At 38.3% G+C, this 20,000-nt stretch overlaps 1 protein-coding gene across 1 annotated transcript; it reads right to left on the bottom strand.

Moving 5' to 3' along the window:
- Positions 1 to 3,159: 3,159 nt before the first annotated feature.
- Positions 3,160 to 13,086, bottom strand: LOC143301723 (ceramide-1-phosphate transfer protein-like). Its single transcript, XM_076616109.1, has 3 exons — positions 12,938 to 13,086; positions 10,068 to 10,196; positions 3,160 to 6,489 (listed from the first exon to the last, which is right to left on the bottom strand). Exons 1-3 carry the CDS (start codon positions 13,084 to 13,086, stop codon positions 6,108 to 6,110), a joined length of 660 nt encoding a protein of 219 aa, XP_076472224.1. The 3' UTR covers positions 3,160 to 6,107.
- Between the last annotated feature and the right edge of the window lie 6,914 nt (positions 13,087 to 20,000).

Genomic DNA, 20,000 nt, shown 5'->3' with positions numbered 1-20,000 from the left:
AATATACAAATGCAACTCTAAAAAAAAAATATATATATATATATATATATGCACACAGAATTTTTTAAATAACAACACTAACAATAATAATACTAATAACAATGAAAATAAATAAACAAATAAATAATAATTATAATAACAAAAAAATAGCCAAACAAAAACAAAATATTGTGTTCATAATCAGAACAAGTTTGCAAAGAAACAAAGCTTTCTTTTTTCTTTTCTTCATAAATCCTGTTGGAGCACACAACACAATACTTGACACAACACACACACACACACACACACACACTACCCTATTCCCACAAGAAAACTGCATGATCAAAGCACACGTTGCTTCCAAAACCATCAAAGTGCACATTACCACCAAAACCACCAAAGTGCACATTACCACCAAAACCACCAAAGTGCTTGTCATGCCCAAACCAACAGCAAGATACAAACAGCCACAAACAGTAACAATGTGTACAGCACAGAGGGGTGCTAGCATCACGCAAACAGTTCAACACAGTCATGAATACAAACAGCCACAAACAGTAACAATGTGTACAGCACAGAGGGGTGCTACATCACGCAAACAGTTCAACACAGTCATGAATACAAACAGCCACAAACAGTAACAATGTGTACAGCACAGAGGGGTGCTAGCATCATGCAAACAGTTCAACACAGTCATGAATACAAACAGCCACAAACAGTAACAATGTGTACAGCACAGAGGGGTGCTAGCATCACGCAAACAGTTCAACACAGTCATGAATACAAACAGCCACAAACAGTAACAATGTGTACAGCACAGAGGGGTGCTAGCATCATGCAAACAGTTCAACACAGTCATGAATACAAACAGCCACAAACAGTAACAATGTGTACAGCACAGAGGGGTGCTAGCATCACGCAAACAGTTCAACACAGTCATGAATACAAACAGCCACAAACAGTAACAATGTGTACAGCACAGAGGGGTGCTAGCATCATGCAAACAGTTCAACACAGTCATGAATACAAATAAATGCATTCACTTGTATACATATACTGAGAGAGAGACAGTGAGTGATAGAGAGAGAGAGGCAAAGAGAGGTTAAACATTTTAAAATATTTGTATTTGTATTACTCTTTTTGTCAGAACAGATTTTTCTGTGTAAAATTCAGGCTGCTCTCCCCAGGGAGAGCGCGTCACTACACTGACAGCGCCACCCCATTTTTTTTTATCTTTTTCCTGTCTGCAATTTTATGTTTTCCAATCCAAGCGGATTTGTTTTACAGGGACAACCTTTTTGTTGCCGTGGGTTCTTTTACATGCGCTAAATGCATGCTGCACATGGGACCTCAGTTTATCATCTCATCTGAATGACTAGCATCCAGACTACTACTCAAGGTCTAGTGAAGGGCAAGAAAATACTGGCGATAAAGAGATAGAGACAGCATGACAGAGAGAGAGAGAGGAGATGACAGGGAGGGAGAGTTTAAAATATTCTAAATATAAAAAAGAGAGAACAGCCATTCTTCTATTGCCAAGCAAGAAAATTCATCACAAAGCTGCAACAAATAACTCCTGAACATTGGTGGAGAGAGAGGAGTGGGGTGTTGGGGAGGGGGAGGGGGAGGGCATGGCCAGAATTGAAAGAAAGAGACAGAGAGAGCTCTGAGGAAGAAACAAAGACAAAGACAGAGAGGACAATGAAGAAACAGAGAGAGGAGAGACACAGACAGAGAGGAGAATGAAGAAACAGAGAGAGGAGAGACACAGAGATGACAATGAAGAAACAGAGAGAGGAGAGACAAAGACAGAGAGGAGAGTGAAGAAACAGAGAGAGGAGAGACAAAGACAGAGAGGAGGATGAAGAAACAGAGAGAGGAGAGACACAGACAGAGAGGAGAGACACAGACAGAGAGGAGGATGAAGAAACAGAGAAAGGAGAGACACAGACAGAGAGGAGGATGAAGAAACAGAGAGAGGACAGACACAGACAGAGAGGAGGATGAAGAAACAGAGAGAGGAGAGACAAAGACAGAGAGGAGAATGAAGAAACAGAGAGAGGACAGACACAGAGATGACAATGAAGAAACAGAGAGAGGAGAGACACAGACAGAGAGGAGAGACACAGACAGAGAGGAGGATGAAGAAACAGAGAAAGGAGAGACACAGACAGAGAGGAGGATGAAGAAACAGAGAGAGGAGAGACAAAGACAGAGAGGAGAATGAAGAAACAGAGAGAGGAGAGACATGGACAGAGAGGAGGATGAAGAAACAGAGAGAGGAGAGACAAAGACAGAGAGGAGAATGAAGAAACAGAGAGAGGAGAGATATGGACAGAGAGGAGAATGAAGAAACAGAGAGAGGAGAGACATGGACAGAGAGGAGGATGAAAAAACAGAGAGGAGAGACATGAAAAGGACAATGAAAAAACAGAGAGAGGAGAGATATGGACAGAGAGGAGAATGAAGAAACAGAGAGAGGAGAGACAAAGACAGAGAGGAGAATGAAGAAACAGAGAGAGGAGAGACACAGACAGAGAGGAGAAACACAGACAGAGAGGAGAATGAAGAAACAGAGAGAGGAGAGACAAAGACAGAGAGGAGGATGAAGAAACAGAGAGAGGAGAGACACAGAGAGAGAGGAGAGACACAGACAGAGAGGAGAGACACAGAGAGGAGAATGAAGAAGCAGAGAGAGGAGAGACACAGACAGAGAGGAGAGACACAGACAGAGAGGAGGATGAAGAAACAGAGAGAGGAGAGACACAGAGAGGAGAGACACAGACAGAGAGGAGAGACACAGAGAGGAGAATGAAGAAGCAGAGAGAGGAGAGACACAGACAGAGAGGAGAATGAAGAAACAGAGAGAGGAGAGACACAGACAGAGAGGAGAGACACAGACAGAGAGGAGAATGAAGAAGCAGAGAGAGGAGAGACAAAGACAGAGAGGAGGATGAAGAAACAGAGAGAGGAGAGACATGAAAAGGACAACGAAGAAACAGAGAGAGGAGAGACACAGACAGAGAGGATAATGAAGAAACAGAGAGGAGACATGGGGAGACAAAGACAGAAGAAAGACAGAAAAAAGTGGGAGAAAGGACATGAAAGTGAAAAGATATTAAAAATACAAAATAAATATAAAGAAAAACAGTTCTGTGACACTTCACTATCAACACTTTTATACACCTTCATATCTGCAAAATGGAGATTTACACACATTCAGAAATATTTTATATAAAAAATATTTTTAAAAAAACAAAAAAAGAACAAACAAACAAACAATCAAAAACCAACCAAACAAAAATCATGAGGTAAGATGTACACAGAATAAAAGGAATGTTCAAGGACAGTGTATCAGCACACATACACAGAATCACCAACTTAAAAACAACAACAAATTACTTTGTAACAATGACAACAAACTATTTTATAACAACAGCAAACTACCTTATAACAACAACAACAACAAACTATTTTATAACAACAAGAACAAACTACTTTATAACAACAACAAACTACTTTATAACAACAACAACAAACTACAACAACAACAAACTACTTTATAACAACAACAAAGTCCTTTATAACAGCAATACTGAACTACTTAATAACAACATCAACAATTACTGAAAACAACAACAAAATGTAAATGAAGCCCCTTATTCTTCAACTGAGGCCATTCAGATTTCCTTGAAGCAAATAGTTTATTTCTGAATAGGTTCATGGTCATGTCAATTAAGATTATGTTTCAGGTATTCTGAAGCCATAATTTCAAATATTCAATGTCTCTCTGCATTAATCAATCCTCGCAGTTCATTCCATCGTTTTCTATCTTAGTCTACCTAGCAGCAGCGCACAATATGAAAAATCTACTAGCTCAATGCATATTTTTTTCTCAATTCATCTCAATGTTTCAAAAAAAATTCACAAAGCTTTTCAAGATGAAGTCATCAATGTGTACCAAGCGATCAAAAAAAGGTTGGAGATCAGTTGTCATCTTTAATCAAACCCATTATTCATTTTTACCTTGTGAAATATCATGCCTAACTCATTAACTGAACAATAATGTCTGACTGTGCATGCATGCATGTATGTGTGTGACTGTGTATACATACACTGTACATCATTTTACTGAGTGCAAGCATGTGTGTGTGTGTGTGTGTGTGTGTGTGTGTGTGTGTGTGTGTGTGTGTGTACATTTAAGGCAGCTGTCAGTCATCTCTAAACAGGTAGGCAGCCTGCTGTACAAATGGCTCCATGTTCATAAAGTGCTTAGAGCTGGGTCTCTGCCAAAGGATAGGTGCTAACAAATACCCTTATCATATATATCATATCATGTATTTTGCATCATTTTACTGAGTGCATGCCTCTGCATTTTGTCTGCAGTGAATATGGTGTATTCCTGCCATCAAGCTTACCTTAGTGAGTGCACGCATCAGTGTATGCATGTGTGTGTTTGTGTGTGTGCATGTGTGTGTGAGTCATGTGTGTGTGTGTGTGTGTGCACATGTGTGTGTGTGTACACGTGTGTGTGTGTGTGTGTTGTGTGTGTGTGTGTGCATGTGTGTGCACATATATATATATATATATATATATATATATGTGTGTGTGTGTGTGTGTGTGTGTGTGTGTGTGTCTTTGCCCCTGCTTTTTCACATGCACATTTGAAAACTTGATTCCACAGTTAACTTTTGTACAACAAAAAATCACATCGAAAGGAAAATGACAAAACTGTGTATCACATCTGATTACCATACACACATGGAGGTACTGCTTTGATTTCCAAATTCAATAAACAGAGATCAGTGATACACCTATCCTCACACACACACACACACACACACACACACACACTCACATATGAACACATGAACATGCACACACAAACGCAAGGCATTTCAAACATAAAAACACTTCTTTTTTTTAAGCATTTTAAACACAAAAAACATCACCAGAAATCTTACTCAGACACATAGAAATAAAATGCACAAAGAATGACAAAAAAGGTCATTATGTTTCAACTTATCTGTTGCAACAGAACCGGTTAGGCTCAGGGAAAGACAACTCCAAATGTCAGTGAGTGTAAGGAGATTCTGAACTGTACACAAACATTTACAATCCAGTTGTAGCTTCTGTGAAGATAACAGCCATGTGAAATTACCACTCATTGTCAAAACTAACAACAACAATAATAATAATAATGATAACATTTTAAAAAATAACAAAAATAGTAATAATAATAATAATAATAATGTTATCATAAAAAATAGAGCAAAAAAACAAACAAACAAAAACCACTTACTCAGAAACCATTCATAAAATATCACACTTTGTGAGGGTAGATGCCTGAATTGATCTGTGGTTCACTTGAAAAAAGGGAAACCTACCACCTATACTTACATCTAGCTAAATCCTGAGACTAAGGTAAATCCAGAAAACCCAACCCCTACACTTATATGTAGCTAGAGCCAGGGATTAAGGCAGACCCAGAAAACCCAGCTCCCTTATGTCTCGCTAAATCCAGAGACGGAGGTAAATCCAGAAAACCAACCCCCCACACTTACATCCAGCTAAACCAAGAGACAATGGTAAATCCAGAACCCCACCCCACCCCCAACCCCTCACCCCCAACGTGGGGTTTATATAGCTAAACCCAGAAATTAAAGTAGATCCAGCAAAGCCCACTCCCCACAACTCACATCTACCTAAACCTGGAGACTAAGGCAGATCCAACAAACCCAGCCCCCAGAATTGTATCCAGTTAAACCTGAAGACTACTGTAGATCTAGCAAAAACCACCCCTCCAATAACTGTATCCAGCTAAACGTGGAGACTACTGTAGATCCAGCAAAAACCACCCCTCCAATAACTGTATCCAGCTAAACGTGGAGACTACTGTAGATCCAGCAAAAACCACCCCTCCAATAACTGTATCCAGCTAAACATGGAGACTACTGTAGATCCAGCAAAAACCACCCCTCCAATAACTGTATCCAGCTAAAAGTGGAGACTACTGTAGATCCAGCAAAAACCACCCCTCCAATAACTGTATCCAGCTAAAAGTGGAGACTACTGTAGATCCAGCAAAAACCACCCCTCCAATAACTGTATCCAGCTAAACCTGGAGACTAAGGTAGATCCAGCAGGTTGTGGGAGCTGTATAGCCCCTGGGTGATGTCATAGATGACCCTCAGCTGTCTGATGAGCTGGTCGATCTTGTCCATGCCCTTGGGGGAGTTCTCCACCTTCATCTTCACCAGCATGCTGTCCCTGTCAGGCAACATGTACATGGCCACATGAACTGCCTTCTTGATCACCCAAGGGTGATGCTTGGCCAGCGTGTCGTCGTAAGCCTTCGTCGCCTCCTCCGAGAACTTTTGGGACCTGTCCGGGCTCTGGATCTTGGTCATTAGCTCGGCAATGAACTCCAGGGCTCGGTGGAGTCGCAGCAAGGTGCGGCAGCCAGAGGCCTTTTTCTTCTGCACCGTCAGGTTGTTGTCCACCTCGTACCTGTGTTACATTGTGTTGCACTGTGTTACATTGTGCTGTGTTGTATTCCATTGTGTTGTGTTGTGTTGTGTCTTGTTGTGTTGTGTCTTGTTGTGTTGTGTATTACATTGTGTTGTGTTGTGTTGTATTACAATATATTGTCTTGTATTACATTGTGTTTTGTATTACAATATGTCCTGTTGTATTACATTGTGTTGTCTTGTATAACAATGTACTGTCTTGTATTACATTGTGTTGTCTTGTATTACATTGTCTTGTATTACATTGTGTTGTGTTGTAGCACATTGTATTGTGCCAATGTTGTATTACATTGTACAGTCTTTCATTACATGGTGTTGTGTTGTATTACATGGTGTTGTATTGTATTACATTGTATTGTCTTGATTTACATTGTGTTGTCTTGTGTTACATTGTGTTATGTTGGATTACATTGTGTTGTATTACAATGTATTACTTTGTACTACATTGTGCTGTGTTGTATTACATTGTGTTGTCTTGTATTACATTGTGTTGCATTGTATTGTATTACACTGTGTTGTGTTGTATTAAATTATGTTGTGTAGCACTGTGTTGTATTACATTGTATTGTGTTGTATTACATTGTGTTGCACAATGCAATAGGATTGTATTGTATTGTTCTGTACTGTATTGCATTACATTGTATTGTGTTGTGTGGATTTATACTGCAGTATACTGTACTGCATTATATTGTAAAATATTATCACCTCGTACCTGTATTGTATTGCATTGCATTGTGTTGTGTTGTACTGTACTGTATTAGGTTGTACTGTAAAATACTGTCACTTCATACCTGTATTGTAATGTGTTGTATTACATTCTATTGTGTTGTGTTTTACTGTGTTGTACTCTACTGTACTGTTTTGGACAGTGCTGTAAAATATTGTCACCTGGTACATGTATTACACTGTATTTTGCTGCGTTGTATTGTACTGTACTGTACTGGATTGTACTGTAAAATACTGTCACCTCTTACGTGTATTGTTATGTATTGTATTGTATTGTATTGTACTGTATTGTATCGTATCGTATTGTACTGCATTGTACTGTGTTGCGTTATATTCTGTTATGCTGTTCTGTACTGTATTGGATTGTACTGTAAAATATTGTCACCTCGTACCTGTATTGTATTGTGTGTTGTATTTCATTGTGTTGTGTTGTGTTGTATTGTTGTACTGTACTGTACTGCATTGGATTGTACTGTAAAATATTGTCACCTCGTACCTGTATTGTATTGTGTGTTGTATTCCATTGTGTTGTGTTGCGTTGTATTGTACTGTACTGTACTGCATTGCACTGTACTGTAAAATGTTGTCACCTCTTACCTGTATTGCACTGTGTTGTATTACACTGTATTGTGTTGCATTGTATTGAGCTGTACTGTACTGTATTGGATTGTACTGTAAAATATTGTCACTTCACACCTGTACTGCATTGTATTACATTGTATTGTGATGCTTTTTATCATATTGCACTATATTGTATTGTATTACATTGTGTCGTGTTGTACTGTATTGTATTGGCTTGACTGTAAAATTTTGTCACCTCATACCTGTATTGTACCATGTTGTATAACACTGTATTGTGTTGTACTGTACTGTATTGGATTGTACTATAAAATATTGTCACCTCATACCTGCATCGCATTGCATTGTATTACATTGTGTTGTGTTATGCTGTACTGTACTGGACTGTACTATAAAATATTGTCACCTCGTACCTGTATCGTACTGCATTGTATTACATTGTGTTGTGTTGCCCTCTATTGTGTTGTACTATACTGTATTTGACTGTACTGTAAAACAGTGTCACCTTGTACCTGTACTGCACTGTGTTGTATTACACTGGACTGTGTTGCCCTGTGTTGTGCTGAACTGTAATGGGTTGTACTGTAAAATAGTGTCACCTCGTACCTGTATTACACTGTATTGTAAGTATCACACTATACTGAGATGCACTGCCATCATGAAATAAAATCTTGACTTGACTTGCATTGTGTTATACTGTACTGTACTGTTTTGGACTGTACTGTACTGTAAAATGTTGTCACCTCGTACCTGTATTGCACTGCATTGTATTACATTGTATTGTATTGCATTGTATTGTGTTGTACTATACTGTACAAAGTGTACTGTGTTGGATTGTACTGTAAAAATGTGTCTGTTGTATTGTATCCTACTGCACTGTATTGTGTTGTATTACACTGCATTGTGCTGCTTTGTATTGTGTTGTACTCTACTGTATCAGATTGTGCTGTAAAATATTTTTTTGAAATGGATTATATTGTACTGTCTTGTAATGCATTGTACTGTATTGCATTTTATTAAACTAAACTACACTGTACTTTACTGTATGTATTGTATCATAATGCATTGCACTGCATTGCATTGCAATGTATTGCATTATATTGTATTGCATTGCAATGTGTTGCATTGTGTTGCAATATATTGCATAACATAATGACATTGTATTGTATTGAAAGTGTGCGTGCATGTGTGTGTGTGTGTGTGTGTGTGTGTGTGCGCGCGTGATTTTTTTCTTCCTTCTGGCTGCAAGTGTTTTTGCTTTCCAATCAAATGTAGACTTTTTAACAGAATTTCACCAAGAACAACTCTCTTGTTGCTGTGGATTATTTTATGTGCCCTAAGTGCATGCCATATAATAAGGAGACCTTGGTTTACCGTCTCAACCAAAATAACGACTAGCACCCAGACCACCACTCAAGGTGTCTAGTGGAGGGGGAGAAAATACTGGTGAGATCTGTCTCTGCTCAAGATTCAGTGCTATGTAAATACAAATCATTAGTATTATTATCATTCCAACCCTTCTGGCCTTCCAGAGGGTGGCATTAGCACCAGGCTAGCAGTGCATTCACTGGACCATGGACTGGATGGTGGCGAAGTGTGTGTGTGTGTGTGTGTGTGTGTGTGTGTGTGTGTGTGTGTGTGTGTGTGACTCTGTGTGTGTGTGACTCTGTATGTGTGTGTGTGTGACTCTGTGTGTGTGTGTGTGTGTGTGTGTCTGTGTGTGACTCTGTGTGTGTGTGTGTGTGTGTGTGTGTGTGTGTGTGTGTGACTCTGTGTGTGTGTGTGTGTGTGTGTGTGTGTGTGTGTGTGTGTGTGTGTGACTCTGTGTGTGTGTGTGCGCGTGTGTGTGTGTGTGTGTGTGTGTGCGACTCTGTGTGTGTGTGTGTGTGTGCGCGCGCGCACCATGCCAGCAGTGCACTCACCGGACCATGGACTGGATGGTGGCAGTGTATGTGTGTGTGGCGACGTGTGTGTGTGTGTGTCTGTGTGTCTTTCTCTGTGTGTGTGTGTGTGTGTGTGTGTGTGTGTGTGTGTGTGTGTGTGTGTGTGTGTGTTTGTGTGTGTGCACCATGCCTGCACTGCACTCACCGGACCATAGACTGGATGGTGGCGAAGTGTGTGTGTGTGTGTGTGTGTGTGTGTGTGTGTGTGTGTGTGTGTGTGTGTGTGCACCGTGTGTGTGTGTGTGTGTGTGTGTGTCTGTGTCTGTGTGTGTGTGTGTGTGTGTGTGCACCAGGTCAGCACTGTACTCACCGGACCATGGACTGGATGGTGGCAAAGTGCTCTCCCACCTCACTGCGGTGGTAGTCACGAAGGATGCCGATTTTCTCCACCACATCAGACGTCACGAAGCCAAAAACCGTGCCAAACACCTTGAACAACCTGACGTCATGGTCAGCAGACCTTTCACTTTCTGTCACTACCATTGACAATGTGGGAGTGAGCGCGCGCGCGCACCTGTGTGTGTGTGTGTCTGTGTGTGCGTGTGTGACTCTGTGCGTCTGTGTGTGCATGTGCATGTGCATGTGTGTGTGTGTTTGTGTGTCATTGTGTGTGTGTCATTCTGTGAGTGTGTCATTCTGTGTGTGTGTGTGTGTGTGTGTGTGTGTGCGTGCGTGTGTGCATGTGCGTGTGTGTGTGTTTAAGTACAGACAAATTTGGACACACTCAAACACATGTAATATGTTTACATACATACATTATATATATATATATACACACACACACACACACACAAACATACATATGTACATAATCAGAGAAAGAGACAGACAGACAGAAAGACAGAGAAAGATGGAGAGGGAAAGTGGAAAATTTAAGACTCCAAAAACTTTAGTTCTCGTGGATAAACATTTTTGCCATTGCCTAGTCTTCCAATCTGTCCCTATGGCAACAACAACAAGAACAATAATAATAATAATCTTAAAAATGATTATAATCTATGAGAGAGAGAGAGAGAGAGAGAGAGAGAGAGAGAGAGAGATTTATGTCTTTTATGAAGAAAAAAAGATACTGCTAATGATTTCTATTCAGCCTATTTTAGTACAATTTTACAGATTTTTCATTTGATAATCCATACAAATTAGAATGTAACATAGCAGCCAGCTAAATTAATCATTCCCAACCAACCAACCACACAAACACACACACACATGCACACACACACACACACACACACACACACATACACACACACACACACAAAACCAAAAAAAACAACAAAAAACACACGCATGCATCATAGGTGATAGAAGACACAGCCTGTTCTGAATTGCTGATAGTGTTCATTCAGATGTCAAAAACATAATGGAGTGGGTAATATTCTAGGGAAATATGTCTTCATGGTAGAATTATCTGTGTGAGCCTGTGTGCTTCCTTTGATGTGGTAGCCAGCACCAAGGATCATTTTTCAAGTTCAGTCGGGTGGTGGATTTGCTGAGATTTACCTCTTCTTGCTTAGTTCTCTCCATACAAATGACACAAAACAGGCAACAAAGCTGTGTTTTACCACTGCTAACACCACTGAAATGTCACTTAGGGAAGGTTCTAAGACATCAGATTCATGGGGGAAGGGAGAAGAAAACTGGCCGTCCTCAGTGAGTTAAGCATTTCTGTGTGTGAAAGTAACAATAAGTAGTGTGTGTGTGAGTGTGTGAGTGTGTGAGTGTGTGTGTGTGTGTGTGTGTGTGTGTGTGTGTGTGTGTGCGGGTGTGTGTGTGTGTTTTCACTGAAACCTGGATGTGTGCATAAAGAGCACTGGCACACAGGTTCTGAGCCAAATTTGTCAGCTCTTTGTCATATCTTTCTCTGTGTCACACACATACACACACTCTTATATAGTTTTCTCTAAATCTTCAAAGAACTGGTGAACAAAAAATGAAATGCACTTCATCTTCTCTTCCTTCTGTACATGATGGATAAATTATATCACTGTTGGTAATGAACTCATTCAACAGTCAGTTGTCTATGTCTGCAGCAGTGTGCGAAGTGGAGTGTTGGCCCGAAGATAACACATTCCCTTACAAAGAGAAAAATCTAGTGTACTCTAACTTGCCAGTATTTTCTCCCAATCCACTAGACCTTGAGTGGTGGTATTCATGAACATCTGTCATTCAAATGAGATGATAAACCCAGTTCCTGTGTGCAACATACCCTTACTCTTAGAGCACATAAAATAACCCAACAAAATGGTTGTCCCTGGCAAATGTATACGTAGAAAAATCCACTTTGATGGGAAAACAAAATACACAGGCACTCAGAAATAAAATACACAAAATGTGTGGTGCTCTCAATGTAGCAACTCACTCTCCCTGGGGAAAGCAGCCAAAAATCCATGCTCACAAATATGTTGTGAAAAATGAGTATTAATACAATTTAAGACAACACTCCTTCCTAAATCTTGTACTGTTGTAGTCAAATACTCAGATTTGATAAGTATGGTATTACATCACAGTGAGAGAAAGATAGAGGAGAGAGACAGGGAGGGAACAGGGGGGTGGCGAGGGGGGGTCGGGGGGGAATGAAGGTGGGGGCAGACAGGCAAGCAGTTATTTAATTAGTTATATTACTGATTTTTATTCCAGCAAAAAAAGAAGGAGAGGCTGAAGCAGAGACAGAGATAAAAAGCATGCCTACCTATGTGTGGGACTATGAGATAATGTGTGTGTGTGTGTGTGTGTGTGTGTGTGTGTGTGTGTGTATGTCACTATGCGGTGTGTGTCACTTTGCGGTGTCTGTGTGTGGTGAAAAATATCTCATTCATGCTGAGATTCGATCTGTTTAAAACCAATGATCAAAATCTAACAAAATGTTATAATCGATGAGAAAACTTCTTAAATAATACCATTTTGTCTTGGAAGATGATAATGATCAATGAATCAAAACAAAGTTTACAACTGAATAATAACACTGTCTAAAACAGAGTAATGAAGTGGACTGGAAAAAAACAAAAACAATACACGGCCGCGAGGCCTACTGGGTTTATACCAGGGATCAATGTCCATCAATCACATGTTCCGGCAATATGCAAATAAAACGAAACGTTCGACTGTTGAATGATTAAACATACGAGTCTGTGCTCACCACTGTCGAATCAGATATATTATACAAGAAAACTAACTCACTTGCAGAGCTCTTCATAAGCATCACAGTAGTATTCGATCGATACAGCCTCATCGTTCTCTCCTTTACAGCCCTGAAAAAGTTTAAGTACTTTTTCAGCGTTGAAATCGGAATCCGATTTGCCGTGGTCGTCTTTCACCTGGGCCGCCATAGTTGCTGACTCGAGGTGAAGGTATTGACGTTCAGTGATTGGTCAGAAAGAATGCTGTCCCGTTAGCAACCGCCAACATGCGATTGAATTTCGCAACCTGTGCAGAGGAAAAAAATCTGAAGCATGTTGTAATGCCAAAGTGTCACATACACACACGCACACACGCACACACACACACACACACACACACACACACACACGCACGCACGCACGCACACCCACACACAGCCACACTGCGACACGCACACTGATACACACACACACACACATTTTATTATGTGTAGACTCAAAGTCAGTAATACAAGCTATAGAATCTTCAAATTCAAAGAAGCGAACTGAGATGACAATGGAAATAAAACATATTATTCACCAAGTGACAAAACAGGGCATTAAAATAACTTTCTGTTGGGTACCTTCGCACTGTGGAATATCTTCAAATGAGTAGGTAGACCAAGCAGCTGGAAGAGCAGCACGTAAGTTCGAAGGCGCAGTACAACTTGACATCCAGTTAGATCTGCATGAATGCATTAGTTGTATAGAAAATGTATCTAGAAATCGATTTCAAAAATTTCTTATAGATTCAAATAATCAATATCACCAATGTTGTGTAAACACAAAGAATGCAGCTAATCCCAAACATTTTCTAAATTCGACACCAGCAGCACATTCAAGACAAGTTACAAGTCTAATGTATAGAATTCGTTTAAATGCCTTTCGTACAAAATTTTCTAAAAATATAAAATGTATATGTGGTAAGCAAATAACTGTAAGCCATCTACTCGTTCATTGTCCGAGCATAAGACAGTTAATTCCAAAAGATGTAATTGATGACTTTTCTTCCAATATTTCATTAGCCACTGAAAATATTTTGAATGATTATTCATTGCTTAGAATGTTTTCAGAAATTTTAAACTCCAGTCCAGTTGGTGTCCTCCTTTGATGTATTACAATTAATGTTGTTATTTATATTTACGTTGTTGTGGGTTAATACTTGTTGATATGCATATACATATTCTCCCCTCCCAATGACATCTCATTCAATACACACCACAATCTCTTTTGACTTTATCTTATAATAATCTACCTTTCCTCTGATACATAACATGAACACTTTTTTATACTAATATTCACATGCACTCCCTTTCCTTTATCTAAAAACACTTATAGTGAACAGACGTTAAACTGAAGATAAAACACACACACACTGCGGCACGCACATTAACAAACACACACACACACACACACACACACACACACACACACACACACTTGACTTGACTATTAGACGGTTCCCAGACAGCAGAGCCAAATGGGTCCCACATGGGCCCCACTTCGGCTGACACAGGTGGGCCCCACTAAGATTCGCAAACTTGATGTGCTGAAGACAAAGTATAGTAAAAATGTTACATGCATCTGTAATAAGCAGTTCAGCTTGCATCAATTTGTTTCACTGTCAGCGTTTACGTATGTCTTCTCGCCCAAGTATTTCAAAGAGAATAACTATTCTGCAGATGATTTTGGGAAAGCTATTTCTGACGAGGTTCTTATGGTCGAAATTTCACAGGCATATTTCTACATTCTTTTAATGTACTTCAGAATTGTGTTAATGGTTTCTGATTATTGACTCACTTGTGTAAACAAAGTGAGTCTATGTTTTAACCCGGTGTTCGGTTGTGTGTGTGTGTGTGTGTGTGTGTGTGTGTGTGTGTGTGTGCGTGTGTCTGTGTCTGTGTCTGTGTGTCCGTGGTAAACTTTAACATTGACATTTTCCCTGCAAATACTTTGCCAGTTGACACCAAATTAGGCATAAAAATAGGAAACATTCAGTTCTTTCCAGTCATCTTGTTTAAAACAATATTGCACCTCTGGGAGGGGCACAAAAAAATAAAAATGAAGCCTAATTATATGCAAACTGCATTTACTGTTATATTTATATTTTTTGTATTCTCTAAACTTGGCACTTTGATCTGATATTCTGACCCAGCAACAAGAGCAGTCATTATTATCATTTTTTTTGTTCAAACAGGAACTTCTTTTGCTAAGCATGGAAGCTTTATTTATTTTGCAAACGTTTTGGTGCAGACAGTAAAAAAGGGAAATTAATCTGTAATTAATGCTAGGGGATTAATTTGCTTTAAACTGATCTTTCTCATCTTAAACATTACATTTTGAAATTATACTCAATACATAAAAAGCTTGGATTTTTTTTTTTTTTTTTTTAAGTGTATCACAAGTGAGTCTTGAAGGCCTTGCCTCTCTTGTTATTATCATTATTGAATTTTTACTGTTAAATGTGTGATTGCATGTTAGTTATGCATTTTTTTTGGTAGTTTTATATCTTTTCTGTTTTCCCGCGACACACACACACACACACACACACACACACACACACACAGAGAGAGAGAGAGAGAGAGAGAGGGGGGGGGGGAGAGACTGAGACTGATATGATTTATTCACTCAAGGCCATAGCCCCATATGAATGAAGGGCGATAATACAGTATGCAGATGTCACCATACTATCAGTAAACATTCACCATTTTCACAATTAGTTAAAAAAAAAATTATGATAATACCGTTTCTCTTAACTTAAAAGCTGTGTGTAAATACAATGCGAGATTACGTATGACACCATCATCAGATGATGCCATCATTAAACAAACATGGACGTTCATAATATTTCTTTGGAATAAATCTTACGCGAAATCCATGCAACACAGAACACATCAAAGCAAAAAGCACTTCATCTTCATTTGACAGCTTGCACAAAGGACACAACTTCTCTGTGTGATCAACAATCTTATAACGATATATGTGCATATAAATTTCAGAAATGCCAAATCTAAATCTTGTTAATAAAACTCGTAGCTATCTTTCCATGTTAGACAAAAGATAATTCTTTACTAAATATGTAGAAGTATGAGATCTATAGAGACAGAATCTATCACTTGACTGAATATGATTTACCCAGTTTTGCCATCTACAGTCTATCAAACGCTGACGAAAAAGTTTCAGAAACATATTCTCATTACCTACTCCTTGATATTCCCTAACATATCCAAAGCCCAGTTCACAGAGACAAGTTCGTACATTTGACGCCCAGTTCTTTTTACCTCTAGAATCTAAATCATACAACATATTATAGGATTTACGTGGCAGTCTGTTTTGATTCATTTTTAGTAATTTAAACCAGTATCGAACACATCTAACTGCCGAATTTATACAGATTGGATGTCTGTTCGTCTCACAGTATACTAAATCATTAGGTGCCTTCATTTCAACTCCTAAAAATTGTTTCAGTCCAAATAAATGAACGGACTCACAATGTATTGTAGCATTTTTATCTAGACCCCATAATTCTGAGCCATATTGTACGATGGGCTGTATCTGAGTATCGAAAATCTTAATAAAAATATCCAAAGAGTTTCTTCATAATATGTAACAGCACATTCTTTGCTCTGCTTGAAAGATCCCTGCATGCAGCTACAAAACTCAAACGAGCAGAAAAAATAATTCCAAGATAAAAAAAAATTATTTGTAAGCATTGACAACTGGCATATCAATACCACCAGACACCCACCTTTCCCTTGCTGCCAAATAACCACCTTTCCTAAAACAATAATATTACTTTTATCTAGATTAACATTTAATTGCAATTTAGTAGCTTTTTTTTTTAAGTTATTTAGTTGTGTCAGTAGACCAATAGCTGTCTCTGAAAGCAAAACAATATCATCAGCAAGTAATGATATAAACAGTTCTATAAAATCAATTGTGAATCTCGCACCATGTCTTCCTCTGTCTATCACTTCTAAAGCTAATTCATTTATGAATAATGAGAACAAAATAGGACTACAAACATCTCCTTGCTTTACTCCTCTGGTGCAATTGATATACTCAGTAAGTTTGTTGCCACACCTAACTTTTGTTTTGACATTATACATACTCTTTATACATTTAAAAAGCTTTCCTGTTATGCCATGTTTTGCCAGAACTGGCCATAATAAATTTCTATTGATAGAATCAAAAGCTTTCTCAAAATCAATAAATGCTACGTAAAGTTTACGATTAAGAGAAAACTGTTTCTGAACAAATGCCAAAAGAGTAAACATGTGATCAATTGTTGAATATCCTCGTTTAAAACCAGCTTGGTGTTCACCTGTTATATTGTTATATTCTACATGCTCCTGAATCCTATAATTAATAATTGCACTGAATACTTTACTGCTGATATAAGATAATGAAATGCCTCTATAGTTATTAGTGTTATTTATGTCACCTTTCTTGTAGAGTGGTAAAGTGATTGACTCACACCAATTTTCAGGGAAAAAAAATACCCCTATCGAATAAAGCATTAAAGAAATTTGTCAAAAAAGTATAAACTGATCACATGGTGATTTAAAAAATTCTCCAATTATCCCATCAGGACCTGCAGCTTTTCGATTCTTTAGTGTGTTTTTTTAAGTGCAATTGAAATTTCTTCTTTAGATATTGGACGATTCATAAACTCGTTTTCCACTTCAGGTAAGCTATGATCACTGATATTACAATCAAAATCACTGATATTACAATCAAAATCAAGGCTTTAAAATGTTTAAACCAACAATCTACAGATGTGTCATTCCTAGGCTGCCTCTTTTTGGACGAAATTTTTTTCATACATTCCCAGAATTCTTTTTGATCTTTAACACATGCTATCAAATTGTCTAGTAATCTTTTGTTATGCTGTTTTCTCTTATTCTCACATAGATTTTTATATTCTTTTCTAGCTCTTACATACACAGTATTATCATCCTTATCTGAAGTTCTACGAAACCTTCTAAGTAACCTGCGAACTTTGACATTTACATTCCTCATCGAACCATCCCTCTTGCTGTTTATTATGTCCCACACTAAAAGTTTTCTTCATACAAGTTGCACATTCTCGAATACATTCATTGAACAATTTTAAAGCGTCATTTATATTCACATCAATGAGATCCAAGCCATTTTCAGTTTATCGTTAATTTCTTTCTCTGTCAATTTACTGTGGAATTCCTGCCTAAACTGTTCGTTCCACTCAAATTTTTCTATCACCTGTATGGTATCACAGTCATTACTTTTAACTAGGTTATTATTTGAAAAAGAAATACAACACTCAAGAGGAAAAAGATCAGATTCAGTTCGATCAGCAGCACATAATTCACATACATCATAAACAATTTCATAAAAGTCATTTGACATAAAATAAAAAAAAATTAAAAAAAAAAAAATCATTGACACTGCTTCCATTTTCGCCTGTATATGTATAGTGACCTTCCTGGTCACCGTTACGCATTCCATTTAATATTGTCAAACCTAAGGCAGTGCACATGTTTAACATTGACTTACCTTATACATTTATGTGTGTATCCCAAGAATTACAATTACAATTCATTGAGCAACTCTTATGATAAGATCCAATGCTGTCATTCGATGATTGTGAAGGAGAGATATTAGAAGTTCTGCTGTTAACATCGCCACACAAAATTATATAAACATCACAAAGTTCTAACAGCAAATTAGTCAGACAATCTTCAAGTACAGATATACCATGATCATAATCAAAATAAGCATAAAAAGGAGAACTTTCTGGTGGTACATAAATACATACAAAGAGAACATATTTCGAAAATCCAAACAACTGTTTATTAATAATAAATGCACATATATTTTCATATTTTATTTGTAGTTTTCTTATGAAGGGACAAAACTCATTTCTAAACAAACACACACTACCACCCGATTTCCTCCCTTGTCTGGTAAATTTAATAGCTGGTTTATAATACATTGAAAAACCAGGAAATAAATCTGTTTTACAATTTTCTTCAAACATTTCAACAATGCACACGAAGTCAAAAGACGACACATATGTAGAAAAATCATTAAACATGAACTTAGAACGCAAACCATTAACGTTCCAAGAAAGAAAAGAAAAAGATCTTGAACTATTTACAGCCAAAGGGTTCGAGGGTCGGGGACACGAAAAAGAGTTACTATTTACAGAATGTTTCGTGTTTCGATTTCCTTCCGAGCTGGAATGCACCCTGTCCTTTTCCCCCCTTGGGCTAACATCCAAAGCACGAGAAACTTCAATGAGTTCTCGTTTTCTAACTGCACCTTTCCACCCGAGCGTAAACTTTTGTTCCCTGAATTCCTACGTGCTTCATTTGAAATACCCGGGGAATCGCGTGAATGAATCGAGGAAAATTTATGTGTCAATATTTCTTTTATAACCGTATCAGAATTGTCCGTCTCTAAATTATAAAAATCACGATGCCGGCCTTCTTCCTATTTCGTTTCTTTCAAACAGTCTTGTGAGTCCAGGAGGTACTTTTTTCTATCAATGTAAAGATGGTCATAGACCATACGAACTTGTTTTCCATCACTCCTAGCTTTCTTTAAGTGTGGACTTAACTTCCGTCTTATCTCTCGAACCCTTTGTGTAAAATCCCCAATAAACACGTTTGTGCCCTTCAACTTCTGCTTAGCTTTAAGAATTTTGACTTTCTGCTTATAGAACGAACAGCAAGCGATTATAGGGGAGTCTGCCTTCGCATTCAATCGGTGAACTCGTTCAAACTCAAAACTATCTGAAAGTTCCAGTGTGTCAGTGATCAAGTCCTGAACCCGTTCTTCACATTGTTCACTTGTTTCTCCTTCTCTTTTATTTATTTTCTAGATTCTTTACCTTAGTCGTTAAATGTTATTTTGTTCGAGAACATCATTCTTCTGGCGTAAATCCCTCACCTCATCCTTGAGTCCACATACAAATTCTTGCAAAGCACCATGCTCCTGCCGCAACTGATGCACTTCGTCTTTCACGTCGTCCAGCTTGCTGTTCATGGAAGCGTTCATCTCCTGCACATCCTGGATACATGACATGACGTCAGCAAGGGACG

This window comes from Babylonia areolata, chromosome 28, assembly GCF_041734735.1.
Source record: "Babylonia areolata isolate BAREFJ2019XMU chromosome 28, ASM4173473v1, whole genome shotgun sequence".
Taxonomy (NCBI): Eukaryota; Metazoa; Mollusca; class Gastropoda; order Neogastropoda; family Buccinidae; genus Babylonia; species Babylonia areolata.
Note: the sequence above shows the minus strand (reverse complement) of the source record. Positions and strands in the feature narration are given on the sequence as shown.

Coding starts and splice junctions, on each gene's coding strand:
- LOC143301723 (XM_076616109.1), bottom strand. CDS start 13,086: ATGGCGGCCCAGGTGAAAGACGACCACGGCAAATCGGATTCCGATTTC. Junction 10,197..12,937: donor GCTTATGAAGAGCTCTGCAA/GTGAGTTAGTTT, acceptor CCATGACGTCAG/GTTGTTCAAGGTGTTTGGCA. Junction 6,490..10,067: donor ACCATCCAGTCCATGGTCCG/GTGAGTACAGTG, acceptor AATGTAACACAG/GTACGAGGTGGACAACAACC.